We start from the raw sequence: 21451 nt of genomic DNA, 5'->3' as shown, positions 1-21451 counted from the left end.
ATTCCCAATACCATTTTAGGTATAAGAGTACCTAGGCACAAAATCTTAGGTATAGAAATAGAAAAATATAATTAAAAAGTTCAACACTACAGTTCTTCTTAGCATAAAGTAGAAAAATGAAGAAATAAAGTTAAAAGTTAAACATTACAGTCCTCTCTTAAGCCATGTATCTGCAGACACTCCACTCTGACCTTTCCCCACAAAGGCTTGCTCTTCCCCATGCAGGGCACACTTTCACTCATGATGGGCTAAGTCCTGCCCAGGTTCAGCAGCTGCTACAGTGCCAACAACTGCTTGGCTCATGGCGAAGGTGGGATTGCTAGACTTGCATGTTGGGAGTTCAAATGACTTGATTGAAACATAAAAGACTCTAAGGGATCTTGATAGCATGGATGTGGAAAGGATGTTTCCTCATGTGGGAGAATCTAGAATAAGGGTTCACTCATTTTAGACAGATACAGGAAGGATTATCTTTTCTCACACAGGGTCATGAGTCCTTAGAACTCTTCCTTAAAAGGTCCTTGAATATTTTTAAGGCAGAGATGGATGGATTTTTGATAAGTAAAGGACTGAGCAAGAATATAGGGTAGTCAGATCAGCCAAGATCTTATGAAAGATAGAACAGATACTTTGGGCCTTCACCTAATTTGTACTCATGTAAAAACATGTTCATTTGTTTCAGATTTATTAAACCTAGTTATAACTCTGATTCAATGACTGTATTAACCAAATATTTCACAAATTAAAACAGGAATACAACTTTCTGGTTTAGCAAAGAATGCCAATTCCATGGCTCAACATCAATCTAATGTTTTGAGCAGTCCTGCACTTTCATCAGTTTGCAGTTCATTTGGACTTTACATCCGAATAAAATTTATTATGCCAAAATACAAATTAGACTGAAATCTATTTTATCATCGGACTTCCTACCAAAACATCAGGACTTTTGGGGTTCACGATTTGTAAACCAAATACCTGTACTTAAAAACTACTGGAAATATAAGGGCTTAAGCAGCACTCAGATGAATAAACTGATATACTTTTGATTTGTTGGCCAAAAATAATGCTTGAACTTTTCTTCATAGTTTTTGCATTCTACTGCGGTTTATTCAGAATAAATTTGTTTTCAGACATGAGAAAAATTGTTTAACATTTCAGAAAGATCTAAATGCACACATAATGCATGTGCTCATGCAACCAAATCATTAACCACATAGCAAAAGGTAGAGTTTTTTTAATGCCCACCACAGTCCTCTGAATATAAACATCAGATTACCATATTAGAATCATTCAAGGGCATCTTACTAAATTAATAATGGACACCTAATATTATCGCAGCTACCTTCAACATTGATTACTTTTGTACGAGTTAGTATTGCTATTGATGCATTGTGAAATTCAGGGATTAGTCAGTGGAGTACCAATAATTTAACAAAAAAAATTTATTTTTGACGTGGCCCAAATAATATTTAAATATTTAAAAATTAAAAATCTCTATATTGGACAGGAATTTTATGCAATCATTTTGCTCACATAAATAATGGACATTGAAGTTAAGCACATAAACAGTCAGAAATGGGATTATATCATGTACATCGGTTACTTGCACATTCCCACTATATATAGTGCATAGCATCTTCTCTTCAGCTCACCTAGTTTTTAAATACATCCTGAAATATAAAACTTCCTATCATGTTTCTACTGCCAATCAGTAGAAACATTTCTTTAAGATTCCTTGGTAGATTTGGATACGTTTGCGCTCTATATTTGCCACCTACTTAATGCACTTTTGGAACTATGTATTCTTAAGGTCTCAGGATTTCAGTAATATTCATATTCGTGTTGGCACAGTCAAACTTGTTTGGCATTATTTGCTCACCTCAACAAATTTGTGGTCTACATCCATCTCTGGAACAAAGTCTGCCACAGGTAGCTTTGCTGCCATATCCAAACATTGGAAAAAGGCACTTCTGCCCCAAAATAATGCGTGTTATAGAGTACTTTAAGAACTGCATCAACAGTTCCTGCTGCATAACAAATTGTCTCTTATTCAGGGGTTTTATCATTTGCAAAATTACAATTAATCATAGAATCCTAACAGTGTGGAAACAGGCCAACTGCCCAAGAAGTCCACACAGACCCACCCAGATCCATTCCGCTACCCTATTACTTACATTTACCCCTGACTAATGCATCTAACCTACTCATCCCTGAATACAATGGGCAATTCACCTAACCTGCACATCTTTGGATTGTGGGAGGAAACCCATGCGGACACTGGGAGAACGTGCAAACTCCACACACATAGTCGCCCGAGGTTGCAATTGAATCCGGGTCCCCGGCGCTGTGAGGCAGCAGTGCTAACCACTGAGCCACCCCATTGTGGAGATCAAACATGATACAACAAATAACAGCATAGCCAAGAGGCTTGACTAAAATTTTGCAAACCATTTTCCAATGTGTAATGCATTATACTTTAGAAACTCCATAACTAATCTCCACAAACAGCAAAGCTCTCCAAATAGAACCATGGTTTTTTTCCTTTCAACTACTACTAAAGCCCCAAAAAACAACAACACAGCATTGTGGAATCTGACAAATGCCAAACGAGACATTAGAAATAGGAAAGTCTAAGAGAAATCTAATAAGATTACCTTATTCATATTTCCAGGATAATCCATTATCAGATTATTCAGTTTCACACTCATACATACATACGTACATTTTAAACAAAAATTATTAAAACCTTCAATGCCTAGTAATTGAGGAGTTGGAAAAATTATTCATGAGGAACTACAAACGAAATATCAGAATATCCATACTGACAAGTACAGCAAAGGTTTTATTCCTGTAGCTTGTAATATAGTGATACCCTCTGAAGTTGGTTATTCAGCTTTGTCATTGAAAAAGCTTGCCAACTCATCCCTTTCTCCCACCCCTTCCCCATACTGATGCTTTTGCCGCTTCAAACAGTTGCTCCTCATTTACCCTGTCAAAACACTTCCTGATTTTGAAGACCTTGATTAAACCACTCCTTAATCTTTTGTGCTCTAAAAAGAACAAACCCAACTTCTTTGTTTTTCTACGTGCCTAAAATTCCTCACCTTTGGTGCCACTCTAGTTCAATCTTACCCACACCCTTTCCAAGATTTTGGCATCTCTCCTATAATGTAGTTGCCAGATCGGACACAAAACTTCGGCTGAGATATACCTGGTGTGTCATACAGCGTTAACATAGCTCCATGGCTCGTGAAGTCTATTCTTTTTAATAAAGTCTTCTTTAATGAACCTTCTCAACTTGTCCTTCTTAAAAATGAGTGCATGTTCACCCTCAAATCACTGTTTCTTAACTCCTATTAAAATTGTACTTCTGAATATTTCTTGCCTCTCCTCATTCTTCTTACCAAAGCATATCAATGTGCACTTGTGTCATACAGCATCTTCACCTGTATGCGATTTCCCCACTCTGTCCACATCCTCTTGAAGTCTGTTGCTATCCAATAGATGTTTACCATAGTGATCTTCCCTTAACCAATGTGCTGATTTCTTTACTGTATGTCTAGATAAAACAGAACTGAAACAAAAATAACAGTTTTTCAAGCTGTGTTTTACTTAGGCCTGGTTACTTACTTTAACTTGTCAAAGTGTTCTGGCTCTAGGCTCCATATTTCTTCTACCTGAACACCTTTGCACCCTGAAAAACAACAGCAGTGCTGTTAAATACTAGTCCAATTTCTTGCATATTTCTAAGATTTGTCTTATGCAGTGCCAACTAATTGTTTTAATTAGATCACCTTGGGAGGGTGGATGCCTGTGGTATTGTGGGGAACATTTAACATTGCATGATGGGAAAAAATTTGGCCAACTCTCAAGTTATAGATCAATAAGTTAAAATGGACTGTGGCAATAGGTCCGAGATAGTAAACATGACACAAGCTGAATGCATACATAATCTCTAACCTTGTAACAGCTCCTTATTTATTTGGAACTGAGATTTTAGCATAAATAAAATATCAGTGCACAGAAACAAAGTTATGGAATGATGTGATGTTTTGGAAAACTAGTCAGGCAAAGTTCAGTGTTACAAATGACAAACATTTCATGATAATTTGTCACTTCTCAGTATATTTTAAAGTATATAAATGTTATACTTTCCTTTGTATAGGCACGAAAAACGTGGAAAGCTTGGGATCCTTTGGTTTCTCCCTCTCATGTTTTTTTAGCCAAAAAAAGCTGCATGCGGTGCTTTTTTTTTAATACAGACTGAACGTTTTTCAGTTCAAGTTTGTTTTTGAATCTTTGTCTAAATGTTGAGTTTGTTCTCACAGATGCCTGCAAATTAAAGTCCAATTCAACATGCCGAGAAACTATTTCCCTTGGCTGGGAGATCTAAAATTTATAGCCACGTCTCTGAACAAGAGATTGGTCATTTAGGACAGAGATACAGAGACATTTCTTCACTCAAAAGGTTGTGAATCTTTAGAATTTTCTCTCTCAGAGAGCTATTGATGCTTAACCATTAATTACGTCCAAATCAAAGACTTATAGGTTTTTGGTTGGTAGGGGGATTAAGGGATAGTAGGGTTTGTTCAGGATGTTTCAGATGAAGCAGAGCACTGGCTGTTGAATCACATGTCCTTGTGGGCAGTCTTGAAGAGCCAAATGCACCACTTCTTCATTTTTTGTTGTAAATCTCAATTATCTGTGTTCAAAAACACCTGAATTTTATTCTCTCTCAAGGACTTTCAATACCATTTCCTCCAAATTATATAAATGTGTTATGTTGGTCTAACCTAATCACGTGACACAAATTGCTGGAGAAACTCAGCACGTCTGGCAGCATCTGTGGAAAGAAAGCAGACATGATGTTTTGGATGAACTTTCAAATTGAAAATTATAGGAAGTGCAATAGAAATATTCTTTTCTCTCTGCACCATGTCCTATGCTGAGGCATCTCAATGCAATTTCACTATTCTCCATGCTCAGAATCTATATTCCTCATCATGCATAAAGGCAAAGGGAGTTCTACACAGGTTCCAGCCTCTCAGCATACTCCGGCTGAAAGGCATTAGGCGATTTTTAGATTCGATTACTTTTTAAGATTAGATTAGATTACTTAGTATGGAAACAGGCCCTTCGGCCCAACAAGTCCACACCCACCCACCGAAGCGCAACCCACCCAGACCCATTTCCCTACATTTATCCCTTCACCTAATGCTACGGGCAATTTAGCATGGCCAATTCACCTAACCTGCACATTTTGAGACTATGGGAGGAAACCCACACAGACACGGGGAGAATGTGCAAACTCCACACAGTCAGTCGCCTGAGGTGGGAATTGAACCCAGGTCTCTGGCGCTGTGAGGCAACAGTGCTAACCACTGTGCCACCGTGCTGCCCATGGAGATATTACCCCATCATGCTTGGGGCAGCTGCCTCAAATTTTAGTGCGCAAGTTAGCACACAGTCCTGGACCTTGGAATGTATCTCTGTCTGTAACACTGGGTCCAGGACAACTCTTTGTATAAAAATGTCATTCATTGAGTTGATGGACCTTGAACAGGTTGTGTTCAAGTTGGTTATGTTGGTTTGATGTGCATCCGAGAGCTGCCCAGCACACTGCATCATAGAGCTGTGAATGATGAACCGCAAATGAACTATTTAATCTCTCAAGAACCTCTTTACAAAGGCACAGTCCAAAAGGAGGTACCCCAACAGTCTCTTCCCCCACCACAGACACATCAACAGCAGTGTGAGAAAGTGTATGACTCTGTGCACATAGGAAGATTATGACTGGAAAGACATTTCTCACTACTAGTTAAGCTGCATCTTGGGGCTTATTTGTAATGTAGCATTCTAATGGGAACCAACTGACAGGATCAGTCCTTTCCTTTTATTGCAGGGTCTCTAGGATGTTTCACGTTAACCACTACTTAAGAAAGCTGTAGTTAAAAGGTATTGTTCTGTACAAATATTTCCAAGAGGGACAGAGTGTGGTGAGATGTAACTATTTGGAGCATTCCAGCTCAATGTGGACAAACCCATTGTTCACAATATTCGGAACAGGTAGAACCTCAGCATGTTGCGCTATTTGATGGTTTGCACACCAAGAGTCTATACATAGCCATCATGATGACGTTAACATTTGCTCTCCGTATTTTATCTCCTCTATCTGGAGGTTTGTATGTCATGCCTCTGTGAACGCAGTCCATTTGACATTTAAGGCCATCATGTTCATTGCATCAATTACACAATTAAGCAATACCTTCCATTTGAGTACTCTGCCCTAGATCTTTGGCTCTTTGTCAGCTTCAACCCAACTTGCTTCTTTTGGCAGTTTTTTGTCAGTGGTGGCTTGCCATCTTCTTTCATTCTCAGGGTAGGAAAAGTAGATAGGTCCCAAGTCTACCCCAGTCAGAACAGAAATCAATACAATGCTGTTGGTATTATTCTGGACCGCTGAGCCAACTGAGCTAACCGACCCCAAGTCATTAATAAGTACCTTCTACTTAACAGTATGAAAATGAAAAAAAATTAATTTGCTTCATTATAACCTTTTAAATTTATTCACTGGTACTGATAGCAAAACCAGCATTTATTACACATTTCTAATTGCTCTTGAGAATCTGGCATTCAGATTTTTTTGAACCATCAGTGTACTTAGGGAGTGAGTTCAACAATTTTGACCTAATGAAAGAACAGTGAGACACTGAGTCCTGGAAATGTGCTTGAACAATGACAGAAACTTGACTCAAAAAAAGAGCAGTACTGGGTATTAAATATTCAAGGATACAAATCATTCAGAAAGGATAGAGAAGGGAAAAAAAACTATACTGACAAATGCAAACATTATACTATTGGAGAGAGAGGATACCCCAGATGGATCAAGAACTAAATCGAGTTGATAGCTTTACTCTTTCAACAAAGCGTCAGTAGTGGTAGATGTTTAAAGGTGTGGTACCAATCAAGTGGGCCACAACATCATGGATGGTTTCAAACTTCTTGAGTGTTGTTGGAACTCGTCCAAGAGTATTCCATCGCACTTCTGACTCATGCCCTCTAAATGTGGACAAGCTTTGGGGAACCAAGAGGTGAGGCACTCACTGCAGTATTCCTAATCTCTGGTCTGCTATTATCCAGTTCATTTTCTGGTCAATGGTGACTCCCAAAATATTGGAACTGGGGATTCAGTGATGGTAACAGACAGTAAGATAGTTAATTCTATTTTCACATTTGTGTGTTACATGTCACTTTCAGTCCAAATCTGGATATTGTCCAGGTCTTCTTGCATTTGAACATAGTCTGTTTCAGTATGACTCATCAGATTCCCTACTTCGACCTTTTGATGGAAGGTTATCAATGAAGATGCTTAAGACAGTTGGATCTAAGACACTAGCCTGACAAACTCCTGCACAGATGTTACAGAACTGAGACACCAACTGACCTCCAAGTAACACTTTGTGCTACGTATGACTCCAACCAGGGAAGTGTTCCTATTTACTCCAGTTTTGTTCAGGCTCCTCAACACCATAGTCAGTTAAATGCAGCCTTGATACCTACTGCAGTAGGTATTTCATCTCACCTCTGGGATTCCGTTCTTTTGTCCTTGTTTGAACCAAGGCTGCACTAAGGTCAGGAGTTGAGTGGCCCTGACGGAACCCAATCTGAGCATTAGTGGGCTGGTTAGGGCAAAGCAAGCAAAGTTATTACAAACGAGACGTAATATCTTTCAAACTTCGCCTCACCTTTTGCGGCCTTGAAATCGTGTCGCGAGGTGAGTACTGGCAACATTTAAATTCTGTTGCACTGCCAAACAAAACTATCAACTCTCTCCCAAGCTCGCTGGAGAGGAAGCTCAAAGATTGGGCCTAACTTGACACGCTCCAGTGCGAGCAAAACTGCAACGAAAGCCAGACAAATGACCAAAAGGAAACAACAACTGCCCGGGAGGAAAGAAAAAAACAAAATCAGTACGATCACTCCGCTGGTGCAGTTATGCTCAAGTAATGCTTCCTGCTCCTTCGAGACAGCAATGAGTGGACCTGCAGTCAGCTCCAGGCTGCAGCAAGCAGGCCAGAGGCAGCAGCTCGCTCGCTCTCCCTCTCTCAGTGTCATCTTGGCCACTCGCCCTCCAGCTCCATCCCTATCGGCCGCTACCGCTAAACCACGCGAAGAGCACAGGAGTGTTTACGGCCGTACCGAAACCCTTGATTAGCTCTGTGAAAACTCCGGGATCACTTTCCATCAGGCACCATTCCCCGGCACTGCCCGCCATTTCTGCAGCATGCGCCTGCGATTCGCACTGGGCTGGTAAACTCCCGGAGTACAGGAGGCCAACACAGCCTTCCCGGCACACCCCGCGCCCCGGCCACCCCCCAACCTCAACCCCAACCCGCCTCGGCCACGCCTACCCATCGTCCACGCAAGCGCGCCGCTGGTTTCCACGACAACCGACAGCAAGCTGGACCATGGCAGGAGGAGATTGACAGCAGGGATACTGAAGGTCTCGTAGCATCCTATCTCACCCTATCATTGATGTGGAGGTGTGGGAGTTGGACTGGGGTGGACAAAGTTAAAAATCACACAACACCAGGTTATAGTCCAACAGGTTTATTTGGAAGCACTAGCTTTCAGGTGACTAGTTAACTTCATCCTATCATTGTCAACTCTCCGAGATTGAATGAAACACTTCCCTCCTAGGCATGACTGCAAAACAACCTGGACATTACCAAAGAAAAAGTGTATTTGATTTTCTTTGAACACTGTGTTCTATTTTGTTATCAGTTGGACCGGTGATAGGGAGAAAGTACAGGCAATTCCCCAAAGCACGTATTTCTACAACACCAATTAGCTTTAAAATGATTGCCTGATTTGGACTGATATTTGTAAAATACAAACTTTCCATAGCTGTATTGACTAGAACATTATTCCGGCCCCAATAGTTTAAATGGTGCCGGTATTGCACAATTTCCTCATAAAGCAAGATCTCACAGCAACCAAACTATGGTGTTATAAGAGAACTACCTATATCTGAGGAGACCAGTTTTAGTTGGTGGATATTTTCAATATGGAAGTCATAGAGTCATACAACATGGAAATAGACCCTACAGTTCAAATCATCCATGCCGACCAGATATCTTAAATTAATCTAGTCCCATTTGCCAGCATTTTGCCCATATTGCTCCAAACCCTTCCTGTTCATATACTCATCCAGATGCCTTTTAAATGTTGTAATTGTACTGGCCTCCACCACTTCCTCTGGCAGCTCATTCCATACATGCACCACCCTCTTTGTGAAAACGTTGCCCCTTAGGTCCCTTTGAAATCTTTCTCCTCTCACTTTAAACCAACGCCCTCTAGTTTTGGATTCCCCCACCCCAGGGAAAACAGGTTGTCTATTCACCCTATGCACGTCCCTCATTATTTTATAAACTTTTATATGGTCACCCCCTCAGCCTCTAGTCTTTTCAGCCTCTCCCGATTGCACAAACATTCCAACCCTGGCAACATCCTTGTAACTTTTTTCTGAACCCTTTAAAGTTTCACAACATCCTTCCGGTGAACCAATGGAAAAATATTATGAACTTGGGTATCTTCTGGACATCTTTGGATACCTCTTCTGTTGATAAAGACATTGCTATGTTGCTCTTTGCTACTACTCTCTTTGTTTCTACTCTCTGAGAACAACCCCGATATTTGTGGAGAACTCAGCAGGCATGGGAGCATCTGTGCAGAGAAAGCAGGCGTAACGTTTCAAATCCAGTGACACTTCCTCAGAACTACTATTTATTAACTTCCTCTGTCACATTTTGGGTTTTCAGGCACAGTCACCAGAGGGAGAATCTTGATGTAATACTTTTTTAAAAATGCCATTAATGAGCTAAATATGGAGCTCAAGGAGCTGCATTCACAGAACAGCTGGTTTCATAGCCTTAGACCAGATTTTTGATGAGAACATCTAAGCCAACTCTTGAAAACAAAGATAACTTTGCATTCTAGTTATTGCTCAGACGTTTGGCTGCTGTAATCATCCTATTAATTTGAACTCAGTGAGAGTCACGAACAATTTAAACTGGTGGATTTTTGTGATGGAATATGGTGTCTGCGTGGGTTTCCTCCGGGTGCTCCGGTTTCCTCCCACAGTCCAAAAATGCGCAGATTAGGTGAATTGGCCATGCTAAATTGCCCGTAGTGTCAGGTGATGGGGTAAATGTAGGGGAATGGGTCTGGGTGGGTTGCGCTTCGGCGGGTCGGTGTGGACGGTCGGTGTGGACTTGTTGGGCCGAAGGGCCTGTTTCCACATTGTAAGTAATCTAATCTAAAATGGTGTGTCTATTTTTATATCATTACTATAGTTAAGTATTACAGAGGAAATATGATCATCACTGTTGTTCTGTACATTTACTTAACCAATGAATTACAGCGGTGGTTAGACTTAAAGAAGAAGCTGACATCATGCAAAGACCGGTCAGCAAGTTCTATCAGCAATATGAGGGGCTATTGTTCCAGGCTCATCACAAGCTAATCTGCAAATTGACAAGAATTTGAACATGAGACCATTTACTACAAGAAGAGGAACAGCAGAGAATATCTAACATGGTAATAATAAATAATTATATATGTACTAATTCAATGGGGATAAAGAGGGGTTGAGGACATAGGATATAAATGGAGATGTAACATTAAGATACCTGGATAGCAAGACATGATAAGGTTTAAATTTTCTTAGAGGTGACAACCTTTTTTGCATATAAAGGTTTATCATAAAACAAGTTTGTGTTAGCAGAAGAAAAGTCGTGTGAATTAAAAGGATTATTGCAGTTATCTTGCTTCAGAGTTCACCAATTGCTTTAACTCTCAGTTAATTAGCACGGTATCTTGCTTAGCTAAACTGATGCCTTACCATCTTGAAAATAGATTATGGTGGCTTTCAAGTATTTAATTTGGACATCAGGAGAGAGAGGCAGGTCCAGTGCACTGAAACCAGCACAGCTAGAGGAAGTCAGCAGGTCTGGCAGCTGTGAAGAGAGAAGGCAGAATTTATGTTCACATTTAATGACTCTTCTTCAGAACTGAGTCTCTCCAGCATTCTCTGTATTTGTTTCAGACTTTCAACATTCACAGTAGATTGTTTTTATTCCAATGCATTATGGGCTATGCTAAAACAGAGAAGCCAGTTTAAAGCAGCTGATGTCATAGAGTAGTGACTGATTGATTCAGAGGCAGAAATAAAGAATGATGTTTTCAGATTTATAATTTGGCAGAACAGAAGAATTTTCACTTTTCAGAGTTGGCATTATAAAAGAAAAAAATGTAGACTTGCAACATTTAGGGATAGGATTTGTTCTTACATGGAAAAGACCCTGCATCACTATGCTTCCAGCAGACTTGCAATTACATATATACATAAAACCATCATAGATGCAAATATTCAGCCTATGTGGTTCACACCATATAAAATTAAGAACCAAATGTGTATATTTGACAAAGTGGAGGCTATAGACTGACAATATTTGGGTATCGTAATAAAATCTGCAAGTGTCAAAGCCAGCACTTCAGCCAAGATATTCCAATGCAGGAATGACACAATCACTCAACAGTATTGAAAATTCCTTGCATTTCTTACTCATAAAAGGAAAACAAGTGTAATCATATTTGGATATATCCACAAAAGAATCAACACTGCCACAATTGCCTGAATGGTTCCTTCTGGGTGGTATCAGTCTATGATTCTAAGAATCAGTATAGCTCAAACAGCCTCAATAATGAAAAAGGTAACTATTCTCCTAGAATGTAATGACAAATCATTGACAACTTCCTTGCCAATATTAGTTTGATTCTATCAGAATCACTTGGCTCCAGAAATCAATACAGGTCTGTTCCAGACACTGAAAACAAGGGGTTAATGCCATATGAGTGGTGAGAATAAGGAGGTAGCATTTAACTGAATATGGTACAAAACAATGCCAGAAAATCTGAGATAAGTTATAGATGGTGCAAAGGCAATTAAGGCCTTGAAAGCTGTACAGAAAGATGATCATGGTTGTTGGAAGTCAAACAAAAATAAATGTGAATATTAGTTTAAGAGAACAATTAAGAAAATGAGGAAAATTTCCAATTAATCTAAAATCTTTAAAGTACTGTTTACAGTAAATTAACAATCAATACTGTTTTGGAGTCAGGGAAGCTTTTCATACCTCGATCTCTCAGGTGAGCCTAGCAGTTGTGGAAGCATCATGGTTATCGATGATTGTCACCTGCTCCCTCTACAAGATGAGTGGGACGTACCCAATACGGTAAGAGAAAGGCAGGCAGCCAGAGTCTGAGGAAGTGTCACTGGACCTAAAAGGTTAATTTGGAGTTCTCTCCACAGATGTTGCCAGATCTACTGAGCTTTTCCAGATATTTCTGATTTCGTTTGTGAGCCATAAACATACCTCCAGTACTTCCAAACCCATCCTGGACCTGTAAATTACTGTCTTTGGTTGGTCATGACTGAGGGACTTGCAGGCCTGCTAACCTCAGATTCTTTTGGAATCCAGGACTGGGATGGTCGAGAAGAAAATAAAGTCCTTCTGGTTGAAAGGATAAGAAATATAAGGCGGAGGTGAGAAAAGGGGGCAATGGTCTTTTCTTTCCCCTCTGGCCACTGTGAGTTGTTACCTGTGGGGCCAGGGATGAAGAGAGGAAGATGAGGTCAGTTCTCGCTTCGGCCAGTGGTGGCGCTGCGGCCGGAGGATCTGATTGGTTGGCAGTGACGTCACCGCGAGTGGAAGCCCGGATGTTGCTGTGGTAACGAGAGAGTGGTGTACAGACAGAGGTTAAGGGGGTACACCTTCCGTTGAGTGTATGCCGTTATCCGACACATCCCAACGGTAGGGATCGCAGTATGGAGGTAATCTCACTTTTGTTTACCGGTGTCACTGGTTAATATTTGGTCTCGCCGCTTACCCGGGATTTAAAGTGCCCCCACCCAGGACCAGATAACCGAAAGGGGTTGTCGTGATTCATTCGTTGCTGACTGGGATAAGGCAGGCCTCTAATGACTGAGGGGCTGAAAGATGTTCACGTTTCCTGTCGTCTTTTACACAGGCGTCCTATAAAATGATACACCATTCATTATAGACGCTAATAGTGGCACTTGAGCCTTGAAACTTTTGTTATGATAAAGGAGTCTCAGCAACCGCTCCCTACCTTTTCAATGTAACTGGCTACTGCCACCCCACTGCACGCTAGCCGTGGAGATCAGAAATTTGGACCGTTTAGTATGTGAGAGCCACAGATCTGCCGACTTGACGCGCATTAGAATTGTTTTCAAGTATAGTCTTCGTTTTTATTAATTACGACGCCTTTGAAATTCAACCCCAAAGGTACAAGGACGTTCAAAATATCTTCAACGAACAGTTAAGTGGTTGGTACGAAATAATATAAAAATGCTCAGCAAGCATCGTACATGAATCCCAGTGTCTTTGGAACGAGGATAGTAATTGGCTAAAAGAGTGAGCTTGCCATATGTAGAATCGTGAAGTTCGTGGGGTGAATTCTTGCAGTATAGTATAGAAATGTTTTGTATTAGAATATTGTTTTTGGAATTTGATATACTCACTCCAATTGAGTTTGACATTTAGTCTTAACTGTGAGACATCCAGGAATGATCAGGATACTTGTTTTGCTTAAGGTTCTGACAGCTGAGTATGTGTTTGAAATGCAAGCTGCCTAGAGGTAATATTTTTCTTTTTAATGTATTGAAATGGAAAATGTTGAAATCAGCATGCAAAAGAAGCCTGATTTAATTCCCACTCACCTTTATTTTATAACCATATCTGTAATAGCATGGGGCAAATATTTACAATTGATTTGCCCATGTAAATTTACACCAGTTTTCAAAAAATATTCTTTTTTTGGTTTTGTTATGGTACTGCACATTTTTAATGATTCCTTTTTTATGAAAAACATAATATTGTGCACATGAAATCATTCACAACTTAATGCAACTCTATTGAATACAAACATTTTCAGGTACAAAAAGAATGACTTACAATTATAGATTTTTTACTCAACCTGTTGAGACACCATGTGACAAGTATCTGGGGAGGCAAACGAATCCAGACCTTCTGGAGACTTGCGATTATATAGTGTCTTTTTCAACCACTGCACATCTCAAATTGCTGAACGGCAATGGAATATTTTGTGTGGTCACTGCTATAATATAAGAAATGGGCTAATATAGCAAATTCCCACAACAAGCAATGTGCTAATGACTAGATAATATTTTTATTGTCTTGTTGATTGAGTGACAGTTGTTGCTAATGTAGTGTGGATAATGGTTCTGCTCTTTTTTGAAATCGTATTATGATTTTTGTTGCATCCATCTGAGATGAAAAACTTTAACATTTTATAGAAAATCTATGTTAACAAGATCCAAGCTTGAATTAGCAACAGAAAGGCAGCACTTCACCTTAACATAAAATTTTACTAACTTGCAATGTTACAGTTCTCCTTTTCCCACTGTTGAAACTTTATTGCTGGAACAGCACAGCAGGTCAGGCAGCATCCAGGGAACAGGAGATTCGACGTTTCGGGCACAGGCCCTTCTTCAGGCCTGTGCCCGAAACGTCGAATCTCCTGTTCCCTGGATGCTGCCTGACCTGCTGTGCTGTTCCAGCAATAAAGTTTCAACTTTGATCTCCAGCATCTGCAGACCTCACTTTCTCCTTTTCCCACTCCCAACTATTCCCCTATACATATGTACGTATCTCCAGACAATTAATCAATCAATTAGCACCTGCACTCATTTCCCTTTTAACCCTAGTTGCTTGATATTAACAATTCATTTTTCCTTAAATAAAACACTTACGTACTTTGTGTTAAAATACAATCATCCTTTTATATTCACTCAACATGTTTAATTACCAAAAAAAACAAAAATTGATTTTCATATTCTTGCAACACCATAAATCTCTTTTTGAGGTCAAAATTATTTCTTGGAACAGCACTTTTTGTAAAATAATCTGACAATTAATGACTTCTATCAAAACAATTTACCTCACATCTTTTTTGTTTCCCAGCATTTCATTTATATTTACAAAGTCAATCCTCAAAACATTTTCAGCATGCATTTACTGAACAAACATTGTGTAAAGGGAATGGTTATTCATAAAACATCCTCTGAATAAACATTTCTCAGATTGCCCTCATACAGGGTTTCCTTTAGGAAGGCTGCGATATAGTGGTAATGTCACTGGACAAGTAATTCAGAACCCATGGCTAAAGTTTTGAAGATATGAGTTTGAATTCCACCATAGCAGATGGTAAAATTTGAATTTCATTAAAAACAATTTCTGGAATAAAGGCCCAGCATAATGGTGCTGAAAATGTGTTGCTGGAAAAGCGCAGCAGGTCAGGCAGCATCCAGGGAACAGGAGAATCGACGTTTCGGGCACAAGCGCTTATGCCCGAAACGTCGATTCTCCTGTTCCCTGGATGCTGCCTGACCTGCTGCGCTTTTCCAGCAACACATTTTCAGCTCTGATCTCCAGCATCTGCAGACCTCACTTTCTCCTCCAGCATAATGGTGACCATTTAACTACTCTTAATTGTTGTAAAAACCCATCTGGCTCACTAATGTCCTTTAGGAAAGGAAAATATTTCATCATAAGGGTCATCAAGTCTAGTCTGAGTGTGCAGTTCTTAGCTGGTCTGTTTCTGCCCTGAATGTCAGGTCAGCTTTCAATGAGAACTTGGCCTGATCAGTTGGGATGCAATTAATGCTTTTTAGAATGACTGCCGAGCCAAAGGTCATTTGGCTCTGTTTATTTTTCTGTGTAATATCTGTTTCAGAGCCTCTTAGATCTGACATTGAGTATTAAATTCTCTTTTCATTTTATTCATTGTATATAGCTTGAATTTCACAGAACATCCCCACGGCAAATCATAAACCTGCCAGTTGCCTATGTGATACCAGTAGAACATTGTACTTAACTGAAAGCAGATGTAACAATCTACCTTTAGCTAGATGGACCTAACTCAGGAACATCATGGCGTCATAGAATGTATCGAACGGAAATAGACCCTTTGGTCCAACCCGTCCATGCTGACCAGATATCCCAACCCAGCCTAGTCCCACCTGCCAGCACAGGCCCATATCCCTCCAAACCCCTCCTTTTCATATACCCATGCCGATGCCTTTTAAATGTTGCAATTGTACCAGCCTCCACCACTTCCTCTAGCAGCTCATTCCATACACGTACCACCCTCTGTGTGTGAAAAAGTTGTGCCTTAGGTCTCTTTTATATCTTTGCCCTCTCACCCTAAACCTATGCCCTCTAGTTCTGGACTCCCCCATCCCAGGCAGAAGATGGTGTCTATTTACCCTATTCATGCCTATATTCTCCCTATAGCTCAAATCCTCAAACCTTGGCAACATCCCTCTAAATCTTTTCTGAACCCTTTCAAGTTTCGTAACATCTTTCCGATAGGAAGGAGACCATATTTGCACCTAACCAAATGTCCTATACAGCCGGAACATGACCCCCCAACTCCTGTACTCAATACTCTGACCAATAAAGGAAAGCATACCAAACGCCACCTTCACTATCCTATCTACCTGCGACTACACTTTCAAGGAGTTATGAACCTGCAGTCCAAGGTCTCTTTGTTCAGCAACACTCCCTCCGACCTTACCATTAAGTGTGTAAGTCCTGCTAAGATTTGCTTTCCCAAAATGCAGCACCACACATTTATCTAAATTAAACTCCATCTGCCAGTTCTCAGCCCATTGGCCCATCTGATTAAAGTCTCGTAATCTGAGGTAACCTTCTTTGATATACACTACACCTCCAATTTTGGTGTCATCAGCAAACTTACTAACGATACCTCATATGCTCACATCCAAATCATTTATATAAATGATGAAAAGTAGCGGACCTAGCACCGATCCTTGTGGGCACTCCACTGGTCACAGGCCTCCAGTCTAAAAAAAACCATCCTCTGTCTTCTACATTTGAGCCAGTTCTGTGTCCAAATGGCAAGTTCTCCCTGTATTTTCTCAGATCTAATCTTGCTAACCAGTCTCCAATAGGGAATCCTTATGGAATGCCTTACTGAAGTCCATAAAGATCACGTCCACCGATCCTTGTTGCACCGTTCAACCCATTAACAGTTGTTTAATTTTCCCTGTTTTCGATGGTTAAAAATGCTTATTTTTGGAACTTTTCATGAAGTGAAAATGCAGCTTTTAGATTGACTTACATTTCCCAAAATGCGTTGCTGGAAGTGCAGAGAAAGTCTTCAAGATAATATTTCCTGCAGTCAAGGAATAGGCTGTAACATGTTCATGATCAATTCTCTCTTCAGAACACCAAGCCAATAATCTGACTTGAGCCCCATCATGAAGCACCTTTTCTGTTCATATCATATGTGTGATAAGTCTGGCTGTTTCCCAACTGGTACGTCAGAGCATGCACCAAATTCTTTCCTACTATCCAAATCCTTGTTTTGCATCCTTGATCAATTTTATCTATTAATTTGTTAGTAGCTACTAAACCTCTTTATCATAGATGTTCCTAGCATTCCTATTCTGTTCTATCATTCTTGTTAACATCATGCTATGGCCTCTGCTTGACCCTCCTATCTCTCTGTTTAAAGATTACTGTTGCAAGAGCTTTCCCTGCTATAATAAGAGGATCTGTCATTAGGCTGTGATTTTTTTTTTTCTCTCTCTCGGGTTGTGCTTCTGGAGATCTCAAAGTGTTTCTGACTCTCCGCATTTTTACCTTCTGTTCCTTATTTTGCACTTTTAATTAATCTTTGACATCCCTCATTACACTGGTCCCTTCTGGCATATATGTTACTTTCATGTGATCGTTAGTCATTGTCCTTTGTGCTAAATAGCCTTATTCAATACTTGACTCTCTATATTTAATCAGTTCAGTATCGGCCATTGCTTATTCCATGCGTGTGAAGCATATGGTTCCTCATCCATTTCTCCTGTATGCTTTAGTTGGATTTTTAACTTGCGGTGTTGATGTAGTTTTAATACAACTTGCCTTTTTTTTCCTTTAAAGTCCTGTTCCCTGATGCCAATGACGTTTTTTTATCGTGCTAATTGAATATTTTCAGTCTTGTCAAAGTGATGCCATAATGTTTGGTCTGGATAAACTGTTAATCCACATCCAGCTTTGTTTGAAAGTTTTTCATAGACTACTTGCTCCACAGTAAGTGCCAATGACTGGATTCTACATTATTGCTAATAAAATGGAATCATTATTCTTCACTGACTTTAACGTTTTGTTTTGCCCAAACTTGAAGTGAGTGGAATTTTCATACTCTGTCCTTTCTATTTATCTAGACATCTTTTAACTCTATATAATGTGGGTAACCACCTCTGGTCCAACATAGCGTATTGAATAAATCCACAACCAGAATACTCATTACTGGGCTAGTACATAACTCTCAGACTGATCAGTATTATTATTATTTTCTCCATCCGAATCTTCACTGTCTTGTGTCACTTTGCCCTCTTGTCCAAAACAGAATAACAACGTTGGCAATTCATTGCACAGTTATGTTGTGTTGACATTTCCCCAGGTGTTCTTGAGATTCATTGTTCTGTTATAGTTATGCAATTCCTTTTGTCTGTCAAAAATTGCCAAAGTTATCTCAGTGCTCACCCTTTTATTTGATTCTTATTTCATGTTGACACGTGCACCCAATACTTGTATAGTCTTCAGATGTTGCTGACATTGAATCTTCCATCTTTTGTGTTACTGCTGATTGTCCTATTTGCCGAGGAATTTTCAAATGCATATCTCTTTCTAAGAATCTAGCTCTAGTTACCACCAAGGGGTTAACCATGTCTTTGCACATTCCAACAATTTAGAGCCAAGCACTGAGTTAGTAATTTCCAAATAGAATTTGTACAGTCTTGTATATGGTTTGATAAGTTCTATTGTATATTCTTCATTGAAATCACAATCTGGCTTTCTTAATTTATCAAATTCTAACAATGCCTTCAATGCATTTAATGCATCATCTTTTTTATAAATGTTGTCCATAAATTTTATAAGAATTTCCAAACCTTTGTTTTATCTGAACCCCTCAGTCTCTCTGTTTGACAACATTCATGAGGCCCATTAACATTGTAAGTCCTGCCATTGTTTGTCTTACCAAAATGCAACACCTCACACTTATCTAAATTAAACTCCAAATGCCATTTCCTGGCCCATTGGCCCAATTGGTCAAGATCCCTTTGTTATCTTAGGTAATCTTTTTCACTGTCTACTATGCCATTAATTTTCATGTCATCTGTAAACGTACTAACCACGCTTCCTATACTCTCATCCAAATTATTTATGCAAGTGAAAACAACAGTGGACCCAGCACTGATCCCTGCTGGTCACAGTCCTCCAGTCCAAAAAACAAACTTCTACCTTAACCATCTGTGTCTCCTACCATTGAGCTAATTTTATATCCAATTGACAAGCTCTCCCTGAATCCCATGTGATCTAAGTTGACTGTTCAAGTCCAACATGACTTGTTCAGAACCAAATATATCTGGAAAAGTCATATTGGACTTGCAACATTAAAACTGTTTCTTCTCTCACCTTAAGTGCTGAGTTCTTCCAGCACTTCCTGTTTTTATTTCTGATCTCTAGCTTCCACAGTATGTTGCTTTTACTTTGATGTTCCCTCGACAAGGATTTAATTCCTGATAAGGAAGCTAGTGGAATTTAAATTCAGTTAATAAATCTGAAGTTGAATGGTGACTACAGTAATGGGGACCATGAAAGTTACGTCAACTGTTATAAATCCACCTGATTTACTTAGCTGAAAATTACCACCTTTACCTAGTCTGACCTAACCTGCACTAATGTGGTTGTCCTCTGAAACGATCCGACAAGCCAAGGACAATGGGGACAGGCGCAAGGATTGTGACACCCATATCTCATCAAAGAACAAAGAAAAATAACAAGTGCATGAAGTAGAAAAGTACTGATTAGTTTAGGTGGTTGGATGGGAGAACATATAGTAGATTCCCCCCACCCCCTCATACACGGATTTGGTTTCTGTGGTTTACTGCGGTCCAAAAATATTATATGGAACATTCCAGAAATAATTCCGGGGGCTGCTGGGGAGGTAGGTTTCCTATTTAAATGATAAGGTTCATTACTATCCACTGTTTTGGTTGATCTTGGAATGTACCACCCACGGATACTGGGAACACCTGTATGTGTACAAGGAGTAATGACTGAAACGTCGACTCTCCTGCTTCTTGGGATGCTGCCTGACCTGCTGTGCTTTTCCAGCACCACATTTTTCGACTCTGATCTTCTGTCCTTGCTTTCTGCCAGTGAGGTTGACAACCTATTTCCATCCTTAAATTTGCTATTGCTAGGTAGAGCAATAAGAAATTCTATCTTTGCAAAGATTAGCTTCAGTATTCATAAAATATTTTATTTTTCTCATTCCATAGTGTATCACAGATGGACTCAAAGCTGTTAGAATGTCGTCAGAATCTGAAGTACACCAGACAGAGCTATTGAATGAGCAGCATGCAGTGAACTCTGAAAGTAGTTCCATGTGGCAAGTGACTGACATAACCCGTCTGCGCCGATTTCTCTGTTTTGGTTATGAGGGTGGGACATACTACACCAGTGAGGACAAACTTAAAAAAGAGAACGCTCAGGCCATATTGAGACTAATAGAAGAAGGTAAAGGGACTGAGGTTGTCCAGGAAATAAAGACTTTTGGTAACGAAGGCAAAACAGTCACACAAGAACCTGTTTTGTTTGCTTTGGCTCTTTGCACGCAGTGCTCAGATGCTTCCACAAAACAAGCTGCGTACAAAGCACTGGCTGAAATCTGTCGCATTCCAACCCATCTATTCACATATATTCAGTTTAGAAAGGATCTCAGTGGTGGGACGAAATGTGGTATATGGGGAAGAGCCCTAAGGAAAGCAGTGGCAAACTGGTACAACAGTAAAGATGGGATGACTATCGCCATGGCAGTTACAAAGTATAAGCGGAGAGCAGGATGGTCACACAAAGACTTGCTTCGGTTGTCACATTTGAAGCCAGCTAATGAAGGTGAGTAACAACATTGTGGTGCACTGATTTTTGATTTTAACATTTTCACCACCTGACTAGAGCTGCAGGTGCTCAATGAGATGCAATTCCTTGTGTACCAACAAATTGTTGATTCTGTGATTTCTATAAGTTATTTGTGGTCATCTGCTCAAAATCCTGCCTTAACTTAGATCAGTTAACTTGGTACAGGCTGGATATTGAATTTTGACCTTTATCATGTAACATTTGGCAATGCATTCACTCTTGAGTGTCCAGGACCCTTGGGGTGAATAAGACTTAAATTTTCACCATATTAATTATTATTGTTTAAAATATTGCAGTATAACCTGAATTCATTCTAACAGTGGTTCTTAGTTACCTAC

General features: G+C 39.8%; 2 protein-coding genes and 1 long non-coding RNA gene across 10 annotated transcripts in view; 1 reads left to right on the top strand and 2 right to left on the bottom strand.

Moving 5' to 3' along the window:
• The window catches only part of uchl5 (ubiquitin carboxyl-terminal hydrolase L5), a 44609-nt gene extending 36241 nt beyond the window's left edge, over positions 1–8368 (bottom strand). Inside the window, exons 1-2 of one of the 2 annotated variants that reach the window (XM_043699817.1) lie at positions 8200–8368; positions 3631–3694 (exon numbers count right to left, since the gene is read on the bottom strand). In XM_043699817.1, the coding sequence (XP_043555752.1) occupies positions 3631–3694; positions 8200–8275 (140 nt within the window). In that variant the 5' untranslated portion in view covers positions 8276–8368. Of the gene's footprint in view, positions 1–3630; positions 3695–7745; positions 8151–8199 lie in introns of those variants that run through there. The other variant, XM_043699818.1, reaches the window with a different exon arrangement.
• A 1913-nt stretch (positions 8369–10281) lies between these two features.
• Positions 10282–12702, bottom strand: LOC122554569. Its single transcript, XR_006313028.1, has 3 exons — positions 12198–12702; positions 10904–11018; positions 10282–10526 (listed from the first exon to the last, which is right to left on the bottom strand). It is a non-coding gene; the product is annotated as an uncharacterized LOC122554569 (long non-coding RNA).
• A 96-nt stretch (positions 12703–12798) lies between these two features.
• Positions 12799–21451, top strand: part of ro60 (Ro60, Y RNA binding protein) — a 37873-nt gene continuing 29220 nt past the window's right edge. The window contains exons 1-2 of one of the 7 annotated variants that reach the window (XM_043699809.1): positions 12799–12895; positions 20474–21089. In XM_043699809.1, coding sequence (XP_043555744.1) covers positions 12890–12895; positions 20474–21089 — 622 coding nt within the window. In that variant the 5' untranslated portion in view covers positions 12799–12889. Of the gene's footprint in view, positions 12896–13019; positions 13404–13704; positions 13723–18199; positions 18216–20473; positions 21090–21451 lie in introns of those variants that run through there. The other 6 variants (XM_043699811.1, XM_043699812.1, XM_043699810.1 and 3 more) reach the window with 6 other exon arrangements.

Source organism: Chiloscyllium plagiosum, chromosome 11 (assembly GCF_004010195.1).
Source record: "Chiloscyllium plagiosum isolate BGI_BamShark_2017 chromosome 11, ASM401019v2, whole genome shotgun sequence".
Lineage (NCBI taxonomy): Eukaryota > Metazoa > Chordata > Chondrichthyes > Orectolobiformes > Hemiscylliidae > Chiloscyllium > Chiloscyllium plagiosum.
Note: the sequence above shows the minus strand (reverse complement) of the source record. Positions and strands in the feature narration are given on the sequence as shown.